Source organism: Sesamum indicum, linkage group LG2 (genome assembly GCF_026168435.1).
Source record: "Sesamum indicum cultivar Baizhima isolate 11 linkage group LG2, ASM2616843v1, whole genome shotgun sequence".
Lineage (NCBI taxonomy): Eukaryota > Viridiplantae > Streptophyta > Magnoliopsida > Lamiales > Pedaliaceae > Sesamum > Sesamum indicum.
Window position 1 is genome coordinate 15,329,004 of NC_142658.1, and position 22,162 is coordinate 15,351,165.

The 22,162-nt window shown below is 35.3% G+C and overlaps 3 protein-coding genes across 4 annotated transcripts; 1 reads left to right on the forward strand and 2 right to left on the reverse strand.

The window, feature by feature from the left end:
* Positions 1-121: 121 nt before the first annotated feature.
* Positions 122-5,351, forward strand: LOC105155758 (uncharacterized). Of its 2 annotated transcripts, none has more exons than XM_011071699.3 (10): positions 122-320; positions 411-592; positions 684-786; positions 1,392-1,504; positions 2,477-2,545; positions 3,779-3,894; positions 3,979-4,033; positions 4,392-4,512; positions 4,832-4,974; positions 5,070-5,351. In XM_011071699.3, the coding sequence occupies exons 2-10, from the start codon at positions 449-451 to the stop codon at positions 5,169-5,171; spliced, it is 966 nt and encodes a 321-aa protein (XP_011070001.1). In that variant the 5' UTR covers positions 122-320; positions 411-448; the 3' UTR covers positions 5,172-5,351. The 2 variants fall into 2 exon arrangements, with proteins under 2 accessions (XP_011070001.1, XP_020554789.1); XM_020699130.2 differs by having other exon boundaries at positions 123-282.
* On the reverse strand, positions 5,322-7,966 carry LOC105155910 (protein DETOXIFICATION 24-like). Its single transcript, XM_011071894.3, has 8 exons — positions 7,706-7,966; positions 6,605-7,146; positions 6,423-6,509; positions 6,284-6,340; positions 5,938-6,176; positions 5,703-5,821; positions 5,522-5,608; positions 5,322-5,436 (listed from the first exon to the last, which is right to left on the reverse strand). The coding sequence occupies exons 1-8, from the start codon at positions 7,952-7,954 to the stop codon at positions 5,368-5,370; spliced, it is 1,449 nt and encodes a 482-aa protein (XP_011070196.1). The 5' UTR covers positions 7,955-7,966; the 3' UTR covers positions 5,322-5,367.
* Positions 7,967-18,479: 10,513 nt separating this feature from the next.
* Positions 18,480-22,162, reverse strand: LOC105155759 (protein DETOXIFICATION 24). Its single transcript, XM_011071700.2, has 9 exons — positions 22,015-22,162; positions 21,347-21,595; positions 20,262-20,803; positions 20,052-20,138; positions 19,918-19,974; positions 19,581-19,819; positions 19,274-19,392; positions 19,015-19,101; positions 18,480-18,927 (listed from the first exon to the last, which is right to left on the reverse strand). The coding sequence occupies exons 1-9, from the start codon at positions 22,060-22,062 to the stop codon at positions 18,847-18,849; spliced, it is 1,509 nt and encodes a 502-aa protein (XP_011070002.1). The 5' UTR covers positions 22,063-22,162; the 3' UTR covers positions 18,480-18,846.

Sequence of the window (22,162 nt, forward strand, 5' to 3'; positions counted from 1 at the left end):
AAATTAAATTCCCTTTGCCCATGAGTCCATGATAGATGCGCCAATGGGCTCAATTCAGTGATCAAGATTCGAAACGTTTTAAGCCCAACAGGCAACAGCCCATATACGTTATTGCGGGTGTAACAGTGACGGTGTGCCTCAAATCATCAGAGCTCCAGTACTTGTAGCCTTTCTTCCACTGGAGTAAACTGATGATCGAATCAAAGAATGCTTGTAAGCTGTAGCTAGGTAGCTTCTTGAATTCTGATGAAAGAGGCCACTACTCAGTAGAGCAAGCAACAGGTTTTGGAGCCCGCTTCCTCCTCTTCTCAAGTCTCGTCGTATGCATTCTTACCAGTTTTTCTGTTATCCAATTATGAATTTTGGTATTCGTGGGAGTTCCTATTTTTGATCAAAATGTTTTGGGCCAGGACGACGCCCTTCGGTTGAGGTCGGAATTCCGTCGTCGATGACTTCAAGAACGCTGCGTAAGAGGCTCCACCATGGAGATGTTGATGGAGGTAGGTACGGGGGTTTCGAGACTGCGGAGTTCGATTCTTTGAACGAGCCATTGCTCGGAAATCGAGATTATGATGACAATAATCAGTCTGAGGTAAAGGGTATTTTGAAAAATGAAAACTTTAAACTTTTAATTGAGTTTTGTTTTGAATTTTGAAGTGTATGTTGGTATGAATTATGTTTAGGAGCAATCTCTGACGGGTATATTGGAAGATGAACGAAGGGAGGAACGCCTGCACTGGACTCTGCTTTTTTCGCATATAATTTTGCAGTGGGCGCAATGGCTAGGTGCGCTGTTACTGTAGTTTTGTTTCTTTTGATTTTTCATTAGAGAAAAGTCTCAGGTTTTTGTGTTTTTAATAACATTTGTTCTCGGGGTTAGGGGAATGGACTATCATCTTGAGAGGTGGGCGAGTAGAATAATCAAGTAAAATAATACTAAACTGTAACAATATAGTTGATTCTCCTTGTGAAGAGAATTTGCTTCTCTGCTGCCTATTCATGTTCAAATTGGGATACAACTACACATGGGCGAGTTTTGACTATTAGTTCATGTTAGCAGGCACTCTTGCATATTTGTATATCCAAATTCAGAAGATCATAATGCATTAGCTTTTGATTCAGAGGTTGTCAACTCTGCATGCATCATGATCCTGTGTCCATGTATCTAAATTAGAGAAGTAGCTGTAATTATTTGTGTATATGGGGTTGTTGTAGTAGGGTGCCAAAACATTTCAGGAGCTTTATTATTTTAACGGAAATATCCTATGTGCAAATGTATAGTTGTTTTAATTGAAATTTTTTTCTGTCACGTTAAGTTTGGTTCATGATAGATCCCTCATATTCCGTATAAATTACAAGTTAATCAATCATTTCATCTTTTCATTCTCCAGCTAATATTGTCCTCGGATGTGGGTCCGTGATTGGAAGAATTTTACCATTTACCTCGGGCACGCAAAATGGCATAAAGGGGAGTGTCCCACCTGTTTTACTAAGTTCCCTACAGGTAACTTCGAGCAACGCTTTTTCCAACAAGATAGATTGTTGCATGTTTTCTTGTATTCTTTTCCACTCCTTTGAGCTAATGGGATGAGTAATCTATCCATTATCCCCAGGATTTACTGATAATGTACCTTCACGTCTGCATGAACCTTTTGGATGTTGCTTATGTGGTTCATGTGTTTTGTGTGTATGGATGAGAGAATAAAAGTGCTTGAGATCTTTGCTCCTTGAGTGAGTGAACTGGGTGCTAGTGCTGCTTGCGTCTTGCACTCTTGCTAGTTTTCAGGTTTATTGGCTTTCAATTTTTATTTTTTTGGGGGAAAAATACTTCAGTAGGTAACAGTTCCATGTTGTACCATTTTGGGTCCTGAATTTTGACTCTCCAAGTGGTTTAACCAGAGGAATATTTTATTTTACACAGTCGTTTTGGTAACTTACTATAGTCCTAATCATGAATGGCAAAAAAGATCTTGCTCATAACCTAGTATGCATAACACATCAGGATGATTTGATTGAATTCAGTTTTATTTCACCAAGTTCACTCGGTAAATTGACTGATTGTTAAATTATTATGCTTGTGAAAGTGAAATGGGTACTCTCGTTAGTGCATGAATAGCTTATAAACCTGAATACTTGTTGGATACTTATGAAAGTTATAAGAGACTTCTGTTGTGCAGACCGTGCAGTTAGATTTTGGAACTTGCCTCACTGTTATCAACAGAGGAAAGAATTTTTAAAGCTAGTAAATTGCTCTGACAGAATGGCCATATTACTTGTATCTGTAGCTCAATGCTTTTGTTAGTCATTATTGATATTTACTTGAATGTTTGAACTAGTGTGGTATTGGAAGCCATGTTGCTGGCTTTTAACTGCTACTCTTCCACAAGGCCGAGATTTACTTTTCATGAAATCCTCTCTAGCTTTTGGTTATATATATCATTGTTTACCTTTGATTCTTGAGTTGGTTTGTCAACAGGAAGCAAGGCTGCGACATCTAAAGCAGAGGTTGGCAATTCCATTTGATGGCACTTTTTTGGAGCATCAAGTAACTATTCTTTTGGGCACTCAGAAACTCTTATTTATATTTTTCTTTGTTCCTATCAGTAGACCTAGGTTTCTGTTTATGGGATGAGCAGTAGAAAGGTGATTCCATATGATGGATGGTGTGGAAATTAGCAACATTTTTAGACTATGGGCATATTCTCGCCTGAAAAATAATTCTCCCCTGTTATGTTGAGTCACTGTTTCTTTTTGAGTTGTCTGAGATAGTGTCTTATTTCATCTTACTGCCTGACCGATTTCCTTTTGAAACCGCCATAGTAAGTGACATAAGAACTTATGGTTTTTTTTAGTTAAATGGGATTGTAAAGATGCATCACATTTGTTATTCTCATCCAAAACATATGGCAATTCAAGCATAACCTTCGACTATGGTTGGAGGGTGAATAGAGTTATTTCATGTTGGGATTCTGATTCCAGATTTAAGTTGTCCATAAAGAATTTTGTATGCATGCTTCCTTCAGAATTTTTTAACGTGTGAAATCAATTATGCCGTTAAAACTCCTGTTTTGAGAGCTTGTTGTCATATGGATTATGCTTTTAAAACTCTATTGGCTTCAACGTGAAAATTAAATATCTATATCTAATTTTTCTTTCTCCGATGTCTTTTATATGCCTTGAGTCATTCTTGAACAGACTATCCACGATTTAGAGGAAAAATTGGAAAAAGAAAACAAAAAAGGATTTTTATCATTTCAACTAGATAATCATTCTTGTAAACTTGTTTAACTTATAACTGAAATGACTTGACTTAAAAAATATGTATAGATGGATATATAAGAGAAAGTTTCCCAACATTGTTGCAATAATATAAAGGTTTGGTACTATGTTTACTTTTATGTGCATTTATTGGCTTTTCTGTAAGTAGTGATGAATTAACAGTAGTTGGATGTTTTGTGGATGGAATCCATGTTAAAAATGCAATTCCATGGTGAAAAACTGGTCATATTGGTTTTCAGTAATGTGATCATAAGGAATGGTATTATTACTATAATTATGGTTTTTATATCTAAATGGTATTTTAATTTCAGATAATTAATTCAGCTAGTATGTGAGTACAACTCACAAACTCACATGGCACACAAAAGTTTCTCAATCTATTTGCGCTGCTTTTTAAATTTACTTATTACTTTTTCTTGTTTTATGCTTCTGTCATTTGTTTATTAAAGTCACACTATAATGGTTTAAACATACATGAACGTTGATATTCTGTTGGCAGGATGCACTTAGACAATTGTGGAGGTTAGCTTACCCTGATAGGCCGCTCCCGTCTCTTAAATCAGAGCTTTGGAAGGAGATGGGTTGGCAAGGATCTGATCCTTCAACAGATTTCAGGTGTGTACTGACATATGATTAGTTAATTCGGAGACGTGCATATCAATGGACATTTATTTTTGAAATTTATGAACAAATGTTTAGGGGTGGAGGATTCATATCGTTGGAGAACCTAATCTTCTTTGCCAAGACGTATCCGGTTTGTGTTCTTTTTTTTTTTTCTTCCCCTGCACTTACATTGCCTTTTGCTAGGAAAAAAATTCATTTTATTGCTCCTCTGAACTGAAACTGCTGCAAAGATTTTAAGAATATATATTATCATGAACACCGTGTTTACTCCACCATCATGTAAATCATTTCCATCTTTGCCACATTACAATATTTTATTGTCCTTTATCTAATGCATGAATTTTGCTGAACTCTGGAGGAACGAAAAGACTTGCACGTGTAACAATTTCCAAGTTATCTTTGTAGACACTATTTCCCTTTCAATTCGATAGAGAAAATTTGAAATTTATTCAATTATCTCATTTTCTATCCTTTTGTCACTTTGGTAGGACGCATTTCAGAACTTATTGCACAAAAGAGATGGAGACAGGTCTGAGTGGGAGTATCCATTTGCTGTTGCTGGCATCAATATTTCATTTATGCTTGTGCAAATGTTAGATCTTCATTCAGGTAAGAAACTTCTGAGGAATACTTTTGTCGTCGCGTTCAGGCAATCTCTTCAAAATTACTTTTTGTTTTCGGACCATGAATAAAAATGGAGAGTAGTTTATTCCATATCTGATCCAAAGACTTGCCAATTGAAGAAAAAGGAACAAGATTCCTTAGTGATTATGACTTTTGAAATTTGTTGTTGCATTTGAAAGAGGAAAAAGAAAAGGCTAACGTAAGTGCTTATGGTAATTGAAGAAAGACGAGAAGAGCAGCGACTTGTTGACATGCTTATTCAATTTGTATAGTAGCTGAAAACGGTATGAAAATTCTTGTGCAGGGATGCCTAGCACTATGGCCGGGCACCATTTTCTGAAATTGCTTAACTATGATGAGATGGCTTTTGACAACCTCTTCTGTGTTGCCTTCAAAATGCTGGACGTGCAGTGGCTTGCAAAACGTGCTTCATATATGGAGTTTAACGTTAAGAATTTCTGACTGCCATATCTGAAAATCAGTATACTTGCCTTCTGTGTTACCATTATCAGTGACCAAATCTACATTTTCGTCTCCCACAGGAGGTTCTCAAGTCTACAAGATCACAACTGGAGCGTGAGCTTGCACTGGAAGATGTATTGAGTGTGAGAGATTTACCAGCTTATAATCTACTGAAAAGATAACATGTCGTACGCAGGTGGTGTAAACGTAATTTTTAAGCAAAAGAGGGAATATTTGTAATTGCGCCAAACTTCTATAGGTATAAATGTAATTTCCTTTTCTCGTCTTTGAGATACACATTACTCCGAAGTTGTAAACTTACAAGTTATGAATCTGAGGAAAAAATCAAATCACTTCTTGGACTTTGTTTTTCTCAGCTCAGGCATGATTGTTCTCCTCTGAGGATCTCAAGTACCACTTTTTCAGCCGTGCTGATGTTTTGGATACCTATGAAAAGACATCATTAACAAACGTAAATTGACAGGTTAAACATCCTCTGTCTTCGATGTGAAGATCGTTTTCCGGTCTTTACCTCTTCATCCCAATTTGTTCTCCACACCATGAAGCTAAGTGAAAGTGTCTGAGCCACAACTCCAGTGTTCATTCCAAGCCATATACCCTGTCAAAGTCGATTTCGACCTCAGTTGTGATGCATAACTGGCTTAAAAAAGTATGTATGTTAGTCATTTTTGCATAAGCGTCGAGTGTGTTACCTCCACTTGAAGATGGATCGCATATCCAAGCACAGTTCCCATAGGCAGTCCAATCACATAAAAACAAATTAAGTTGATAAGCGCGACTTTCGTCTGCAGACCTGCTCCTACGGCAATACCTGACAACAAACAAGCCAAGAACACCAAGAATGTGAAAGAAGCTAAGATTTTTAAACATTCAAGGAAGAAAAGTTCAAAGATTTCACGAAGGGGTTATGATGTCTGTAAACTAGACCTGACAGCACAGGAAAAATGCAACCGAGTAACACAGTAAACGCAAGTAGAAGAGAGAGATCAGACACGGTCTGCGCGACTTCCTCCTCGTTTGTGAACAGATATCCAAGTTTGTTGCTAAAAGCCATGCAAAGAATCCAAAAAAACAGCGCTATAGCAACTGAAGTGCTCATCAAGACTCTGATCGAAAACTTTGCAGCCTTGGCGTCTCCTCTGCCTAGCTCGTTCGCGATTCTCACGCTGTTTATGGAGACAATGTACGGGGAATAATTTTTTGATTTATCAAGGAAACGATGAAGTTGAAATAAGAGGGATATTTCGATATTTTTGCATGAAAAAACACGTACCATGCAGCGCCCATAATGCCAAAGATGCTATTAATCATCCAACCACTGATGTTAAGGCTGCAAAATCAATTTCAGCTTGAATCAGTAGAGATGTTGACTGTGCATGAAAACAAGAACAAGCTTTTCTTCAGGTGCTTACCAAATAGAGAATGCAGATATGGCTACCTCTGCATTTTTCATGTATCCAGCCAGTAAGACCAGAATTGCATAGTACCATAATTCCAAGCTGTAAGCATAAGGGAATTTGTTCCAGTGATGATTTTGGAAATTGATGTAACTGGTGGCAATAAAATGAACCTTAGAGGCATGTCCATAATTTACCAGATCATCACACCAGATGACATCGATAGTTTCACGGCGGGCAACATGTCCTGCACGGCAGCTACACTGAACCCTTTCCATGTATCGGAGCACCACCCGCCGAAGATGTACATGAATTCTCCAAGCACAACGAACCACGAAGATGTGCATAGTGCACCCATGGCACCAGCAACTCCAAAATCAAGAACGTCTACGAAAAGATATGATAATAGAATGTGGATTACGAATTGGAGAGCCGACAGCCATGCAATGATCATGTTCTTCTGCTGTGCTTGTAAATACATTTGTATCGTCAAGCTGAAAATCAAGCCATAGACAAAGGGAATGAACCACAAAGAAATGTATCCAGCGGACTTTGCGATGGCTTCTTCCTCACCGAGTAGGTTAAAGATTGGTGTGGCAAAGAGGAAAACAGGAAGTAGAAGAGTTAGTGTGATGAGATCAATGAACCATGATCTTTGTAGGTGAATGCCCATCATGTGGTACTGTCTTGCCCCAAATGCTTGGCCACAAAGTGTTTCCGTTGCACTCGACATTCCAATCTGTGAAACAACAGACATGCTAACAGAAGTAAGTTGAAGAGAAAAAGAGCATCACGTTGTTCTACTCCATTAACGGCACCTCAAGATTGCTAAACAACAGCCAGAAGAGACAGAAAAGGATCCCTCTTTGTGATCATTTCTGTAGGCGTTGGACAAAATGAAACAACGTGAGCCAAATTTGAAACATTGGCTGTTGATTTCCAGTAAAATCTGACGTCTAGAAGTCCTTTTTTCAATGAAAATAAACCAGCATTTGATCACAAACTTTGTCATACAATCACTATTTTGTGCCAGCAAATCATGTACTACTGCACAGGCTGACCGTTTCTCATTGGTTTCAGACAAACCGAGATGAAAATTTCTGGCCTATACATGAAAATAACAGAGAGAATTATGGACTGATTCTGGAACTATATATGCAGCATATCCTTTACAAAGTAACGAGTACTATCAACAAAGTATACATATTCGGAGCATTAAAGGGTATGTAATCGTGAATCGTGATACTAAAAATAACGACTAGAAGAAACTCTTAGCAGGATATCGAGCATGCACTTACCAGTATCCCGTTCACAAACCGCACGCTTAAGGTCTGGACAAGTGCATAACCAGCAAGGTCCAGTGAATTTATGTGCCCGATAAACGACTGCGTCACAACGATGGTTCCAAATGAAGCTACTCTCGAAATAACACCCGGCGTCGCAACTCTCCATATCTTCTTGGATTCTTCAAGCACTCTTGCCTTCAAATCACCCTCATGTTCTGCTTCAGAGCTCAGCAGACTCTCTTGCATGCTATTATCATCCATGGCTCTACAATCATAAATGAAATAGTATTACCTACTTGTAAAGGAGTACTACGCTTTATTTATAATTTTGTAGAATTAATTGGGAGTTAGTACTCTTCGTTGTACATTTTCTCTCTTTGATATTAATGTAGAACGGCTGGGGACCCCGAAAAAAAAACTCCCCCCACCAAGGCACTGATGGTTTTTGTTGAAAAAGAAAATTGTGGGCTTTTATTTCCAATGTTTTTCCTTTCAGATAAACTGGTTTGATTTGGTTTTTCGCTATCAGGACATCATGTTACTACCTTGACATTCTCCATGTTAGAGCTAAAATTATCTAATCATAACCGATGCTGTTTTCCTTCACGTGCACATGTGGTTAGGAAACAAGAACACCTCACAGAATTGAAATTTGAAGAAGAAATTGAATCACCTCATTATGCCCTTAATCTCCTGCTGTTACAAGAAATAATTTGGCAGTTTTATGGCTGTTTAATTGGATTTGAAGGCACTTTATGGCTGCATTAGTGTTTGGTATAGCCGTAACTATATAAAGGCCATTCCTCATGCTTGTCAACACATAAAAAATTAGAACAATCCTCTCTATTTCTTGAAGATCTCCCTCAGTTTTCTATAAAATATTTTATTGATTTGATCTTAGTTTCGGTAATAAGCTTTTTGAGTGTTTGTTCGAGGTGTTTTTCGGTATAGTGCTAAAACCAAAAGAACTACAACCGTCTTATTTTGGGAGAAATTACGTTGTACCTGGTGCAATACTGATACGAGACGTATATTTTCTTCAAGGCAAGCAGTAATTCTGCGATTCGGTTAAATTAACGACTACAATTGGATTGAGAATTGTTACGATACAATTCTCGTTGTAAGTTTTCGATTTAAATTTCTTGTCATAAATAGCATTTCTAATTGCTTTATGTTATTTGTTCCAACGTGGCTTTAATTGCTTTTTATTTCTAAATCCGATTGTAATATTTCAAAACGTTGGCTCAATTACTTGAAATTGAAAATTTTCCAACAATCTTCAAGAAAATATACAGGTTTTGAAAAATCAGATTTTGTTGTTGGATCTGTTTTGAAAAAAACGCTATTTCCATACTCATTATTTGAAACGCTGCTTTTAATTTTCTAAAATACTAAAGATGGTCGAGCCGATTTCTGCTGCAATTGCGATCACACCCAAGGTCGACTTGATCGGTTTGCCGGACAAGTTTTCGGGGCCAGTTTTTCAAACGCTGGCAACAACGAATGAAAATTTAGTTGACGATGAAAGGACTCTTGTTAGTGATTCAGGTGATCAGACCTGAACTTGCAGATACCGATCCCAAAACTACTGAGAAAGTGCAGTGGATAGAAAGGGATCAAATAGGCAGAGGAACGATTTTGTCAGTCTTGTCAAATACGCTCTTCGATGTCTATTGTTCCAATTCTTACACTGCTAAGTCTATTTGGGATGAGTTGGACCAGAGATATAATATTGAAGAGCAAGAGCTTGAAAAGTATTATGTTTCTAAGTTCATGCGGTATCAAATAGGTGAAGACCGGTCTGTAGCTGAACAGACTCATGAGATTATCAATCTTGAGCATGCTCTAGCTCATGCTGAGATGAAGCTTCCCGATAAGTTTCTGGTCATGTGCATAGTGGATAGATTTCCCAAATCTTGGGAAAGTTTTGGAATGACACTCAAGCATAAAAAAGGGAGAATGTTTTTGGATGATCTTATGATTGCTATCAGCATTGAGGAAGAACAAAGAAATCAAACCCGCAAGATGTCTTTTGGACATCAACCTAGGGCCAATCATATAGTGGGGAAACAGAAAGTGAATAAGATTAACTCGAACTCGAAAGCCGTCAATAAAGGCAAGGTTTCCAAAAATAAAGAAACCAAAAGCAAATAAACCTTGCGGGAACTGTGGGCAGGCTTGGAAACTAGACCAAGTTTTGTCCTAATAAAAAGGCCAATATTGGGCAGACAGTAGTCAACATGGTTGTGGGAGGTTCTAGTTGTGCTAGCACCTTAGGAGCAACTGAGGGGTATGTATCTACACAACCCAAACTCCTGACTATTTACAAATCGTATTATTGGTTGATTGACACTGGAGCAAATGTGCACATTTGTATTGATAAATCTCTCTTTATGCCTTATCAGGCCATTAGTGGAAGGACAGTAAGTATGGAAAACTCCAGTACAACCGAGGTACTTGGGTTAGGAAGCTTGGACTTGAAGTTTCCTTCATGACGCATTCTGTCGCTAAAAAGAGTTCATCATGTACCAAATGTTAGAAGAAACATCATTAGTGGTTCTGTAATAGTTAGGGAGGGATATGAATTAGTCTTTAAATTTAATAAAGTTGTAATTCAACAATTTGGTATTTTGTTGGTAAATGATATTTAGATGATGACTTGTTCAAAGTTCGAGCTAAAAATAACAAAATTGATGTTTCTGATTCTGTTATATTAAATGTGAAATCTTCTACTCTGTGGCATAGTAGGTTAGGTCATTAAAATCTCAATTCAATCAAACGAATTATGAATTTAAATTTAATTCCTAGTCAAAATATTGAACGAAATCACAAATACCAAGTTTGTGTAGAAGCTAAACAAGTTAGGAAACCCTATTAGTCAATTGAAAGGGATTCAGAAATACTTGATTTAGTTTACACAGATATTTGTGAGTTCAATGGAGTTTTGACCAGGGACCACAAACGATATTTTATCACCTTTATAGATGATTGCAGTAGATACTGTTATGTGTTTCTCATGAAAAATAAGGATGAAACCTTAGACAAATTTATTTTGTTTAAAAATGAAGCAGAAATCCAAACTGGTGAGAAACTTAAAAGACTAAGGTCTAATAGAGGAGGAGAGTATGAGTCGAGTAAGTTCAATGAATATTGTCAAATTTTTGGCATTGTTCATGATGAGACTCCTCTATATTCCCTTCGTCTAATGGAATGACTGAACGAAGAACAGAACATTCAAAGATATGATTAACAGTCTCCTACTAACCTCTGGATTACCAAAGTATTTGTAGGGAGAGGCTTTGAATACGGCTTGTCATATTCTAAATAGAGCCCTCTGAAACATAATACAAGTACTCCTTTCGAGTTGCGAAAATGTAGGAAACCAAGCCTCAAATACTTTCGAGTGTGGGGGTGCCTAACAATAGTACTAGTCCCAGAGCACAAACGAAAGAAATTGGATCCTAAAACTGTCAATGTGGTGTTCTTGGGCTATGTGGTGATAAGTTATGCCCTAAGATTTCTGGTTATTAAATAAAAAATTTCAGGCATTGAGGTCAACACAATAGTCGAATTTCGTGAGCTGTATTTTTAGAAGATGTATTTCCTTTAAAAACAGGAATACCTTCATATGTTTAGCTTGATGATTCACTTGCCTCCACATCTATTCCTGAACATGTGGAAAAGATGTCAAATATGGGGGTTAGTCCTAGTAGTTCTAATCAGACTCATGAGGAGTCAGATGAACCTAGACGAAGTAAGAGAGTTAGGATTGTCAAGAATTTTGGAAGTGACTTTGTCACTTACAACATGAAGGATGATCCGATCACTTTCAAAAATGCTATTACTTCTTCAGAAGCCAAGCAGTGGAAAGAAGTTGTCAAAAGTGAGATGGACTCCATTGTTTTCAATGGAACGTGGGTGCTAGTCGATCTCCCTCTCGTATGTACTACTATTGGATGTAAGTGGATTTTTAAAAGCAACTGAAACCTAATGGGACCATAAATAAGTTTAAAGCTAAATTGGTGGCTAAAGGGTTTAAACAAAAAGAGGGAACAGACTATTTCGATACCTATTCTCCGATAGCTCGATTGACTACAATTCGAGTGCTTATAGCACTTGTTTTCGGTGTATAATCTCCCGATTCATTAGATGGATGTGAAAACATCCTTCTTGTATGGTGAACTCGAGGAAGAGATTTACATGGATCAGTTGGAGGGGTTTGTAGCTTATGGTAATGAGCATAAAGTCTGTAAACTTATTAAGTCTCTATATGGATTTAAACAAACACCCAAACAGCGGTATGAAAAGTTTGATAAAACTATTCTTGTGTTTTGCTTCGCTGTAAATGAGAACAATAAGTGTATATACTTTAAGGTTAAAGGAGATAAAATAATAATTCTATGCCTGTATGTAGATGATATTTTATTAATACGATCATGTCTAGATATTATTATCGGAACCAAGTCATTTTTTAAAAATAAGTTTGGAATGAAAAATATAGGTGAGGCTAATGTGATTCTTGGCATCAAGTTGACTCGGTCAACTGATGGAATAACCATTTTTCAATCTCATTATATTGAAAAGATAATTAAGAAATTTGGTTATCAAAACAATAGAATTGCTAAGACACCATATGATCCTTCTGTAGCTTTATTCAAAAATAAAAGTGGTGTTCCGGTTGCACAGCTAAGGTATTCCCAAGTTATTGGGAGCTTACAGTATCTGGCAAATGGTACGAGACCAGATATATCCTTTTCTGTCTTTAAGCTGGTTAGATACACCAGTTGTCCTGACAAAACCCATTGGGGTGCTTTGGATAGAGTACTGAGGTACCTAAAGGGAACGGTGTCACTAGCCATATATTATGCCAGATTCCCTGTTGTTCTTGAGGGATATAGTGATGCTAGCTGGATAGCCAAAAACTCCGGGAGTAATAGGTGTTCAGGATATATTTTTACCTTAGGTGGGGACGCAATCTCTTGGAAGTCTACAAAACAGCCTGTGATAATCCGGTCTATATTTAAAGTCGAGTTATGTGCGTTAGATACGACTGGTACCGAGGCAGAATGACTATTTGAGTTGTTATCACAACTTCCGATTGCAAGTCAGCCCGATTGCTACACATTGTGATAGCCAAACCACAATAGCAAAGGTGAGGAGTCGTAAATACAATCAAAAGACCAAACGACACATCTAAGTTAAGCTAAAGTCTATAAGGGCATTAGTTTCAGACAGAGGAATAGGCATTAACTTTGTGGGACAAAGGACAATGTAGCTGATTTTTTGATGAAAGGATCAGATCTGTCAAAGTACATAAGTCCAAATTGGGATGGAACTGATAACCCTTCAGTGATGTATTTATGACTGCAACCCAACCTTCTAAGTGGAGATCCCACAAAGAAGATTCAATGTGGTATCAACAAGTCGTAAGGGTATGTCAGAGCACCAAAATAGACTGATACTTTGTATGTGGAGTCTGTCCCCTAAAATTCTGGAAGGTGCTGCTACTGCAAGTATAGTAAGAGTTTATCTCTAAATGGGGTCAATTCTTATAAGACGAGATGCTAGCAGTGCATCCCTGGAGACACCAAAATAAGTGAATGTCGTTGTTTGGCCGCAACTAAGGAATTGGACTATTCCTGAAAGCATTCACGAACAGGATCAGGACACATGGCCTAAGTGCCAACTCTAAAGATCAACACAAAACTGGTGGCTTGTTGTTACTAACAAACGATGTCACACTCAAAGGCTCAAATTCAAGGCTTAGTTCCATTTGACCTGGTGACAACTGATGTCAGATAACTTAGACAGTGGTTCAAATCAGAAGGTATCATTATTGAAAGCAAATCACAGGAACTTGAGTTCAAATATATGAGTTTGTGGGGAATTGTTGAAATTTAATTTGGAAACAAAAACTCACAGAATTGAAATTTGAAGAAATTGAACCACCTCATCATGCCCTTAATCTCCTGCTGTTACAAGAAATAATTTGGCAGTTTTATGGTTGTTTAATTGGATTTGAAGGCACTTTATGGCTGCATTAGTAGGCCATTATTGGCTGCATTAGTCTGAGGTGTGGCCATGCCTATATAAAGGCCATTTCTCATGCTTGTCAACACACAAAAAATTAGAACAATCCTCTCTATTTTTTGAAGATCTCCCTCAGATTTCTATAAAATATTTTATTGATTTGAACTTATTTTCGGTAATAAGTTTTTTGAGTGTTTGTCCAAAGTGTTCTCCTGTATAGTGCTAAAATCGAGAGAACTGCAATCGTCTTATCCTGTGAGAAATTACGTTGTACCCGGTGCACTACTGATACAGAACATATATTTTCTTCAAGGTAAGCAGTAATTCTGCAATTCGGTTAAATTAACGACTACAATTGGATTGAGAATTATAATGATACAATTCTCGTTGTAAGTTTTCGATTTAAATTTCTTGTAATAAATAGCATTTCTAATTGTTTTATATTATTTGTTCCAACGTGATTTTAATTGCTTTTGATTTCTAAATCCAATTATAATATTTCAAAACGTGGTTTTAATTAGTTGAAATTGAAAATTTTCCAACAAAGCACACACAACACACAGTGGTGGTGATGCCTTAATTAGCTAAGTGTCAAGTCTATAAGTTTCTGAACTCCAATGTGACTATGAACGGGTGTAAGAACAGCACACACCGACGCAGCTGGTTTTCTTTTGGGACTTTGGTCGTAAACTTTTGGCTTTGGTAGATGCTTTACATACTCGCGTCTCTATAATAATTGAAGTTACGTTATTATAAACTAACAAATTAGTCGTTGAGAATCAAAATACAAAAAATAAAAATGGCAACTTTATTAAATTATTTTTTTTTATTTTTAAAAGTTAAGAAATTGATGAATTATATACATTTTTGTACATAAAAAGAAAAAATAAATATGAAAGAATATTATTTTTTGCTAACCAATTACAACACAAGTCGCATAAAATTTGGTATATAATTAAAAAAAAATTAATAGCATGTTCTGAAAATGCAAGTAAATTCGAGCGAGAACCGACCGCACTTGCTGGACTCATTGTGGAAGAGGTTAGACAGAGGATTCTTAGTACCTCTTTAGCTCGCTCTGTTAGTTCTTGTGCGTTATATAGACTTTGGCGTATTTCTTGACCTGTCGAGGGAGATGCTATTCATTGAGCACTGTTGTACTGTATAATATATACGCTATAATAATTTTGCTTATTGCATGTAGTTGTGGTTTGGTTTAGAACAATGAAACTACTGTATAATTGATCAACACTAAATTGCCCATGCCCATTTCTATTAGTTAGAATTCAGAATAACACATAAATCAATTTTTTTTATATATTGAACCTTTTAGAAAATAAAAAATAGAAAATTTCAATAAAATAATATATAAACAAATTTTACCCGATTTATTCTCAAATAATACTTCAAATTTGGTTCACTTGATGATATTTCTTCGTTTTCTTTCGTATCATGCCCGAATAAAACCCAAATTACGAATTATTACTGATACCAAATAATTCTTTATTACGTTTTTATCACTTTGATTGCTTCTAATTACCAGAATTTTAACAAATTTAAATTCTAATAACATGGTGATTAGAATTAACAATCTTTGAATCCTAACAATATAATTTATAAATACAAGTAACTTATAATTATTAAGTCTCGTTTTTGAGTATTGTTAATATGAATAATAATTAATGTTTTGGATATACAGATGATAAATATTCAACTTATATATTTCTACCAAATATCGTGAAATTATTATTTTATTATTGTGAAAATCAAGAAATTAAGTACAAGCTAAGTGAAATATAAAATGAACTTCTAATAATATAGAAAGTTTGAATAAAATAGAATTTCTAAATGTTAATAATTTATTCTATTATGTTTATTTTCATTCCTAAAATTGGAATGATAAAATCACCGATTGATGATTAAAGAAAAAAAGTGGTAATATAATTATCATGTAAACTAAAATTAATAAGAATAAATATTGTAATATAAAATAATAATTAATAAGAGTAAATATTGTAATGTGAAAAGTATTTAATGTAAATTAATAAGCACGTGATTTAACGTAATTACCCGTAGTAGGAAAAATAATATAATGAGGTTAATTCAGGCAAATATAAAAAAGAAACTTTCAGGGGGATCGCTACGTTTACAATGTAGATAAAAAAAATATAATTTTAATCTTATAATTATAGTGGGTAGCGCTTTTAGTCATCTCTGATTTTGAATTTCTAATTGATAAATTAGCATTTCTTCGCTAGTAACGTTTAGACTATGTACATCCTCTACAATAGGGGGCATCAAATACGATGGTTGGATTGGGTCCAGACGGTCGAATCCAAAGCAAAAATTGGTTGGATTTAAAATTAATTTAAATTAATAAATTTAAAAAGGGTCGGGTCACAAACGGATTGGATCAGTGGTACCCATTTTCTTAAATTTAAATCTTTTTTGAAATTTATATTATTCATCAAAATATAACCTTAAAGAGAATAAAATTACAATGCATGCCAACATTGCCATTCTTTTAGTAATTATACGTCATGAACAATTAATTGTAAAATGGTAAATTTAAAGTTTTAATTAATAAACTATTTTTACTAAATAAATTTTCTCTCTAAATATTATTATAAAGAAACCAAAACTGGAAAAAAAAAATAAATACTTTCACCATCTTTCGTTTCACAAAATTGTCAAATTGGATTTTCTATTCCATTTAACACATAAATACCACAAAGTATCACAGAAAAAAAAAACGAAATAAAAAAATTAGCTACAAAGAAAACTAAAATGACTTTTATTATCTTGACTAATTATATATACTTAATGACAAAGACTTTTTACTCATCACAATAATAAATTTCATGATTTCTACAGTGATTAAATTACCAAAAAATTTGGATAAAAATTGTGAATAATTAAAGACAATTAGGTACGCATGTATGAAGATAATTATTTGTTGTCATATTATCAGGAAATTGTTACTGTAGATATTTCATTAATTATTTATAAAATATAATTTTATTTATACTTCTTGTAATATATATTTTAGCGAAAACTTTAAAATAATCACATGATATTCCTACGGGAAAAGTATTATTTTAGTCCGTTAATATGCCTAATTTTAATTTTAGTTCGATAACTATGCCCATTTTTGTTTAGATCCAGTAACTTACGAAATTACTTACTTTTAGTTCTCTGGCAGATTTTCGGACAATTTTACCCTATGCAACTTTTGAAAGGCAGTTTTAGTCCATATGCACTCATAAGGGTAAAATTGTCCGAAAATCTACGAGAGGACTAAAAATAAGCAATTTTATAAGTTACTGAATCTAAACAAAAATAAATATAGTTATCGAACTAAAATTAAAGTTAAGCATATTGAGCCATGGAAATGTTATCAGTTCTATGCTCTTGACAAGGCCATCAAATCTTGTCTCCAAATTAAAGAAGAATCTTCTAAGACAATGATTCTTTTTTTTAGCTTTCTCTTTCTTTTTTTTTTTTCTTTTTCCTTTTTGATAGGGGTGCTCTCGATATGATTTCGATTTTTTTATAAATAGTTTAAAATTAAACTACTATTGATAGCTTTATAAGATAAAATTTTAAATTGTCAATTTTAAAATCAAAATCAAAGGTACAATTTTGTCCGATTTCAGATGGTTTGACGGTTTTACTGCTTATACCAAAATAAGACGTCGAAACTAATCAAAATAAAAAGAAAGAAATAAGTGTTTGTATGTAGCAATCAAGAAAGACCAACATTATGCACTATAGACCGCCAACACTTTTCACAACTTTAAGTAGATTATAATATAAGAACATATATAGTAGACCAACAAAGTTCACTTAATTCGACAAAGGCCGAGGGTCGATTATTCACATAATAAATATACTATTAAGAAAGCATATCAAAATTTCGCACCCTTAATAAATATTTAATAATTAGTATTAGGTAATAATCTAGCTATGCAATTTAGAATCTGTAGGCAATAGTTGTCGAGACCGACTTTTTTCATTGTATATAGGACAAAGAACCTTTCACAATTATGACATTTATTAGTATTTAATGTTAGCAAAAAGTTAAAAAACTATTTTGCACTTATTACCATCTCAACTTTATAAAATAATAACTATTTTTCATAAAAAATAATAAATTTTATTTTGTTTAGTATATTTCATATTTGATTTGTCTGAAATATTAATAGAAAAGTGGATATTTAATTTGATAATGCTCCCACTAAGTAATATAATTATTGATTCATACATAAAAATTAAACTTGGATGAATGCAAAAAAAATATTTTATTAATTAATAATAAATATCTAATTTATATTTTTTAATGATAAGGAATAATTAATTAGATAACATAACAAATAAAAAGTATAAAAATTATAAAATATTCAATATGTGAAAATGTAAATTGAATTAATGTTAAATTATACGAATTATCTAAAAATTTCAATATCAACTTTAAATATTAAAATTTATAAATAATTAAAAATAATAAATTTAAATTAAGATTATTATAATGACTGTAAATAAGTAAAAGATGAAGTTGATTTTATTTAAAAAAAAAATCAAAGTAGCTAAAAACACTCCCAAAGTATTTTTTTTTAACTTTTGGCCTAAAAGTGCTTTTTTTAGCAGTTTCAAAAATAAAAATTGACATTCCAAAATACATCAAAAATATGTTTTAAGAATTAGAAGTTAAAAAATACTTTTTTGAAACTCGCGCAAACACTCCCGCAGTGTAACATGAGATGAAATAGTAAATTGTAATAAAAGATTTGAACGGAGAAATGAAGTAAATACAAAGTTATAGAGCTTCTCTCACCGCAAATATTAAATCCTACAAGTAATTTGACCAAACTCTTACACAGAATATATGTAAAACCCATTACAGCATACATAAAATTTTCCCGGAACTGCCCAGAAAATCTGCTTAGGATCCTCTTTTTGCTGGCAAAGCGATGACTCTAGTTCAATCAATATGGCTAGAACTATCGAGCTCTGAATTGTCTCTTCAAGTTATCACCTGAGAGATAAAAAGGTTACAAGAGCCCGGGACTAAAGGCGAAAATCTCTCCAGGGACGTGGAATGATCTACTTCAAATATTTTCAAGTCAAGAATGATCAGAACTTTGCCTACTCTCTTCTGCAGATTTCAAGTACCATCGTTTTAGTCGTGCTGAAGTTATCGATACCTGTAAAACGACGAGTGAGAAATGTTGTGAGCAACCGGTTAATTCACTTGTTTTTGGGTGTAGAAATCATGCATGCATGGTTTTTACCTCTTGATCCCAGTTTGTTCTCCATGTCATGAAACTAAGTGCAAGTGTTTCAGTAACAACTCCACTAATCATTCCGATCCATATTCCCTACAAGATCCGATACCAGCTTGAGATATACATAATGTAATCATGCATCTTAATGTGTATTTTTTGTCTGTATGGCAGCAGTTGCTCTCAGACAAGTCCACAGTCGAAACATTATGTTTGTATTGCTGTCGCTCAGAATTGCTAAAATAATGGTTATGGATAGATGTGTCACCTTCACTTGAAGTTGAAATACATATCCAAGAACTGCTCCAATTGGTAGCCCGATGATATAGAAGCAAACAAGATTAATGATTGCGACTTTCGTCTGCAGCCCTGCTCCCACTGCCACACCTGATAGTAAACAAACGGCAAAAGTATACGGAAAAATGTGAGGACGATGCTTTATGGCATAATGTATAATGAGATGTACAGTGAGTGCACGGAGAAAAGGTTGAACCTCAGGGAGTTCAAGAGGTTTCCGAACTTGAATTGATAATGGTAACAGATCATGTAACTAGAGAACAAAAAGATTGATGAACCTGAGAGCACAGGGTAAATGCCGTTGAGCAACACTGAGAAAGCGAGGAGAAGAGAGAGGTCCGACACAGTCTGCACCACTTCCTCTTCATTCGTGAACAAGTATCCTAGTTTGTTGCCAAATACCAAGCATAGAATCCAGAAGAATAGCCCTATTGCAACTGATGTCCCCATCAGAACTTTGATTGAGAACTTTGTGGCTTTAGCATCTCCTCTGCCAAGCTCATTTGCAACTCGCACGCTGTTCAAGAAAAGAAAACGAGAACAGAGTTATCGATTCTGGAACAAGAATAGCGCAAAATCACACGTATACTCTGGGTTACATGAGGAAACACATACACTGCAGAGCCCATAATGCCAAGGGAGATCATGAATTCCCATGCAACGACGTTCAGGCTGAAAAATTCAACTTCAGTTAGCAGATCTTCAGAGTATGGAAAAATACAAATTAAGACAATGTGTTGAAGGATCACCTTATAGAGAAGGCAGATATCGCAACCTCTGCATTTTTCATGTATCCAGCCAGTAAGACCAGAATGGCATAGTACCACAACTCTAAGCTATCATATACCAATCAAAAAATGACAGCAAACAAAAAAGAATGCCGTTCTCCGCCAATCAGTTCTTCATGTAATGAAATAATTTTCATGATGCGAACATATAATAGTAAGACAGAGACTTACCAGACCATCACACCAGAGGATATTGAGAGCTTCACTACAGGAAATATGTCCTTGACGGCAGCCAAAGAGAAGCCTTTCCATGAGTCGGGACACCAACCCCCGAATATGTAAACAAATTCTCCAAAAACCAAGAACCATGAAGATATACATAGTGCAGCCATTGCTCCATCAAGCCCCCAATTCAGAACATAGACGAAAAGCCAAGACAAGGGAATATGGATCGCAAATTGCATAACGGATAACCATGCGATGACCATGTTCTTCTGCTGTGCTTGCAGATACATTTGAATTGTCGTGGAGAAAACAATGCTATAGAGAAATAAAATGAACCACAGAGAAATGTGCCCTGCAGATTTAGCAATGGCTTTTTCCTCGCCAAGTAGGTTAAAGATTGGTGTTGCAAAGATGAAAATGGGGAGTAAGACGGTTAGTGCAGTGAGGTCGACCAGCCATGATCGTTGCAGAAAAATGCCCATCATGTGATACTGTTTTGCTCCAAAAGCTTGGCCACAAAGAGTTTCAGTTGCACTCGACATTCCAATCTGTGAGACGACAAGTAAATTTACCATGGAGAGGGTAAATCTAGAAGGAGAGTTACTCTCCAGAATTGCAGAAAATCAATTCAGAAAAAAGAAAATGGTATAGATGATAGGTCAGTTCAGCACAACTCGTTCCAATCTTTTACCCTCTAAAACTAAATCAGCTCTGAACAGAAATTGTATGTTGACAGGGTATGCGTAAGGCACCAAGCAAACTATATGTGTGGATTCGTATGCATAAGACTGCTTGTTATGTTAATAGACATGTAAGTCTTCCTTGTTTGCTTTCTTGAATTATGTTATATGCAGCTTATGGAAGCAGCAAAAATGCATTGATACACTTAGAATTTTGGTTTCTCCATCACAGTTGTAATTAACAGTTCAACATTTTGCTTCAACCTCTATAACTTCATTCTAGCTGATCTTATTAAATACTTTGAGCTACTCAATATGCAGATAACTAAGTTAAGAAACAGATGAATGAAATCATCCTTCAAGTCAGATCACGTTATTTGGGATAAAGGGATATCGAACACGAAAACATACCACTATACCGTTCACAAATCGCACACTTAGGGTCTGAACAAGTGCGTATCCAGCAAGATCCACCGAACTTATATGTCCAACAAATGATTGTGTCACGACAATCGTTCCAAACGAAGTGACCCTCGAAACAATACTTGGCAACGCAACCCTCCATATTTTCTTGGATTCTTCACGAATCCTTCGCTTCAAATCACCCTTTTGGTCTACTTCAGTACTCAGCAGCGTCTCTTGTATGCTACTATCCATGCCCTGGAACAATCAACAAAAACGACGCAAGATCAGCCATCTCCACTGAAAGGAAAAGTACTAAGTTGCTGATCCTAAATCTTCTATGAACATCCAACACTACAAACACATCTTTCTTTAACTCAAAAACAGAACCTGAATCAGAAGCTGTTTCCTAGTTACTTTTCTCCTTTCAAGTGTGGCTTTTAAGTCTTAGCATTTCCCGGACATTCCATTCATGCTTTGCATTAAACTATACCTATAACTTTGGTGCAGTTTCCGACAGACACAATTAATGAGCAAAGACAAAGGGAAAGTTGATTAAGAAAAGCACTGTGCCCATGTTTGGTAAGAGGATTAATGAGGGGAGAAATCATTAAAGGGACAGGCAAGAAAGCAACTTTTCCTCCAAGAATCAGTTATCAACTCAGAAATTTTCGTACGCTGATCTCCTGAGAATGATACATCGCAAGGAATTTTGTCAGCCACATACAAGCATCGAAGCAGAAAGTTTGCTCGAACAATAAAGAAGTCGTGGTTGGCGCTGCATAAGAACAAGATTAACACAGCAAACACACAAGACCATAGCTA

Coding starts and splice junctions, on each gene's coding strand:
- LOC105155758 (XM_011071699.3), top strand. CDS start 449: ATGACTTCAAGAACGCTGCGTAAGAGGCTCCACCATGGAGATGTTGAT. Junction 787..1,391: donor GCAGTGGGCGCAATGGCTAG/GTGCGCTGTTAC, acceptor TTCATTCTCCAG/CTAATATTGTCCTCGGATGT. Junction 2,546..3,778: donor GCACTTTTTTGGAGCATCAA/GTAACTATTCTT, acceptor TTCTGTTGGCAG/GATGCACTTAGACAATTGTG.
- LOC105155910 (XM_011071894.3), bottom strand. CDS start 7,954: ATGGATGATAATAGCATGCAAGAGAGTCTGCTGAGCTCTGAAGCAGAA. Junction 6,510..6,604: donor TCATCTGGTGTGATGATCTG/GTAAATTATGGA, acceptor TTATGCTTACAG/CTTGGAATTATGGTACTATG. Junction 6,341..6,422: donor ATATCTGCATTCTCTATTTG/GTAAGCACCTGA, acceptor TTGATTTTGCAG/CCTTAACATCAGTGGTTGGA.
- LOC105155759 (XM_011071700.2), bottom strand. CDS start 22,062: ATGTGGCTGACAAAATTCCTTGCGATGTATCATTCTCAGGAGATCAGC. Junction 21,596..22,014: donor ATCATTCTCAGGAGATCAGC/GTACGAAAATTT, acceptor TGATTGTTCCAG/GGCATGGATAGTAGCATACA. Junction 19,820..19,917: donor GGCATTATGGGCTCTGCAGT/GTATGTGTTTCC, acceptor TTTCTTGAACAG/CGTGCGAGTTGCAAATGAGC.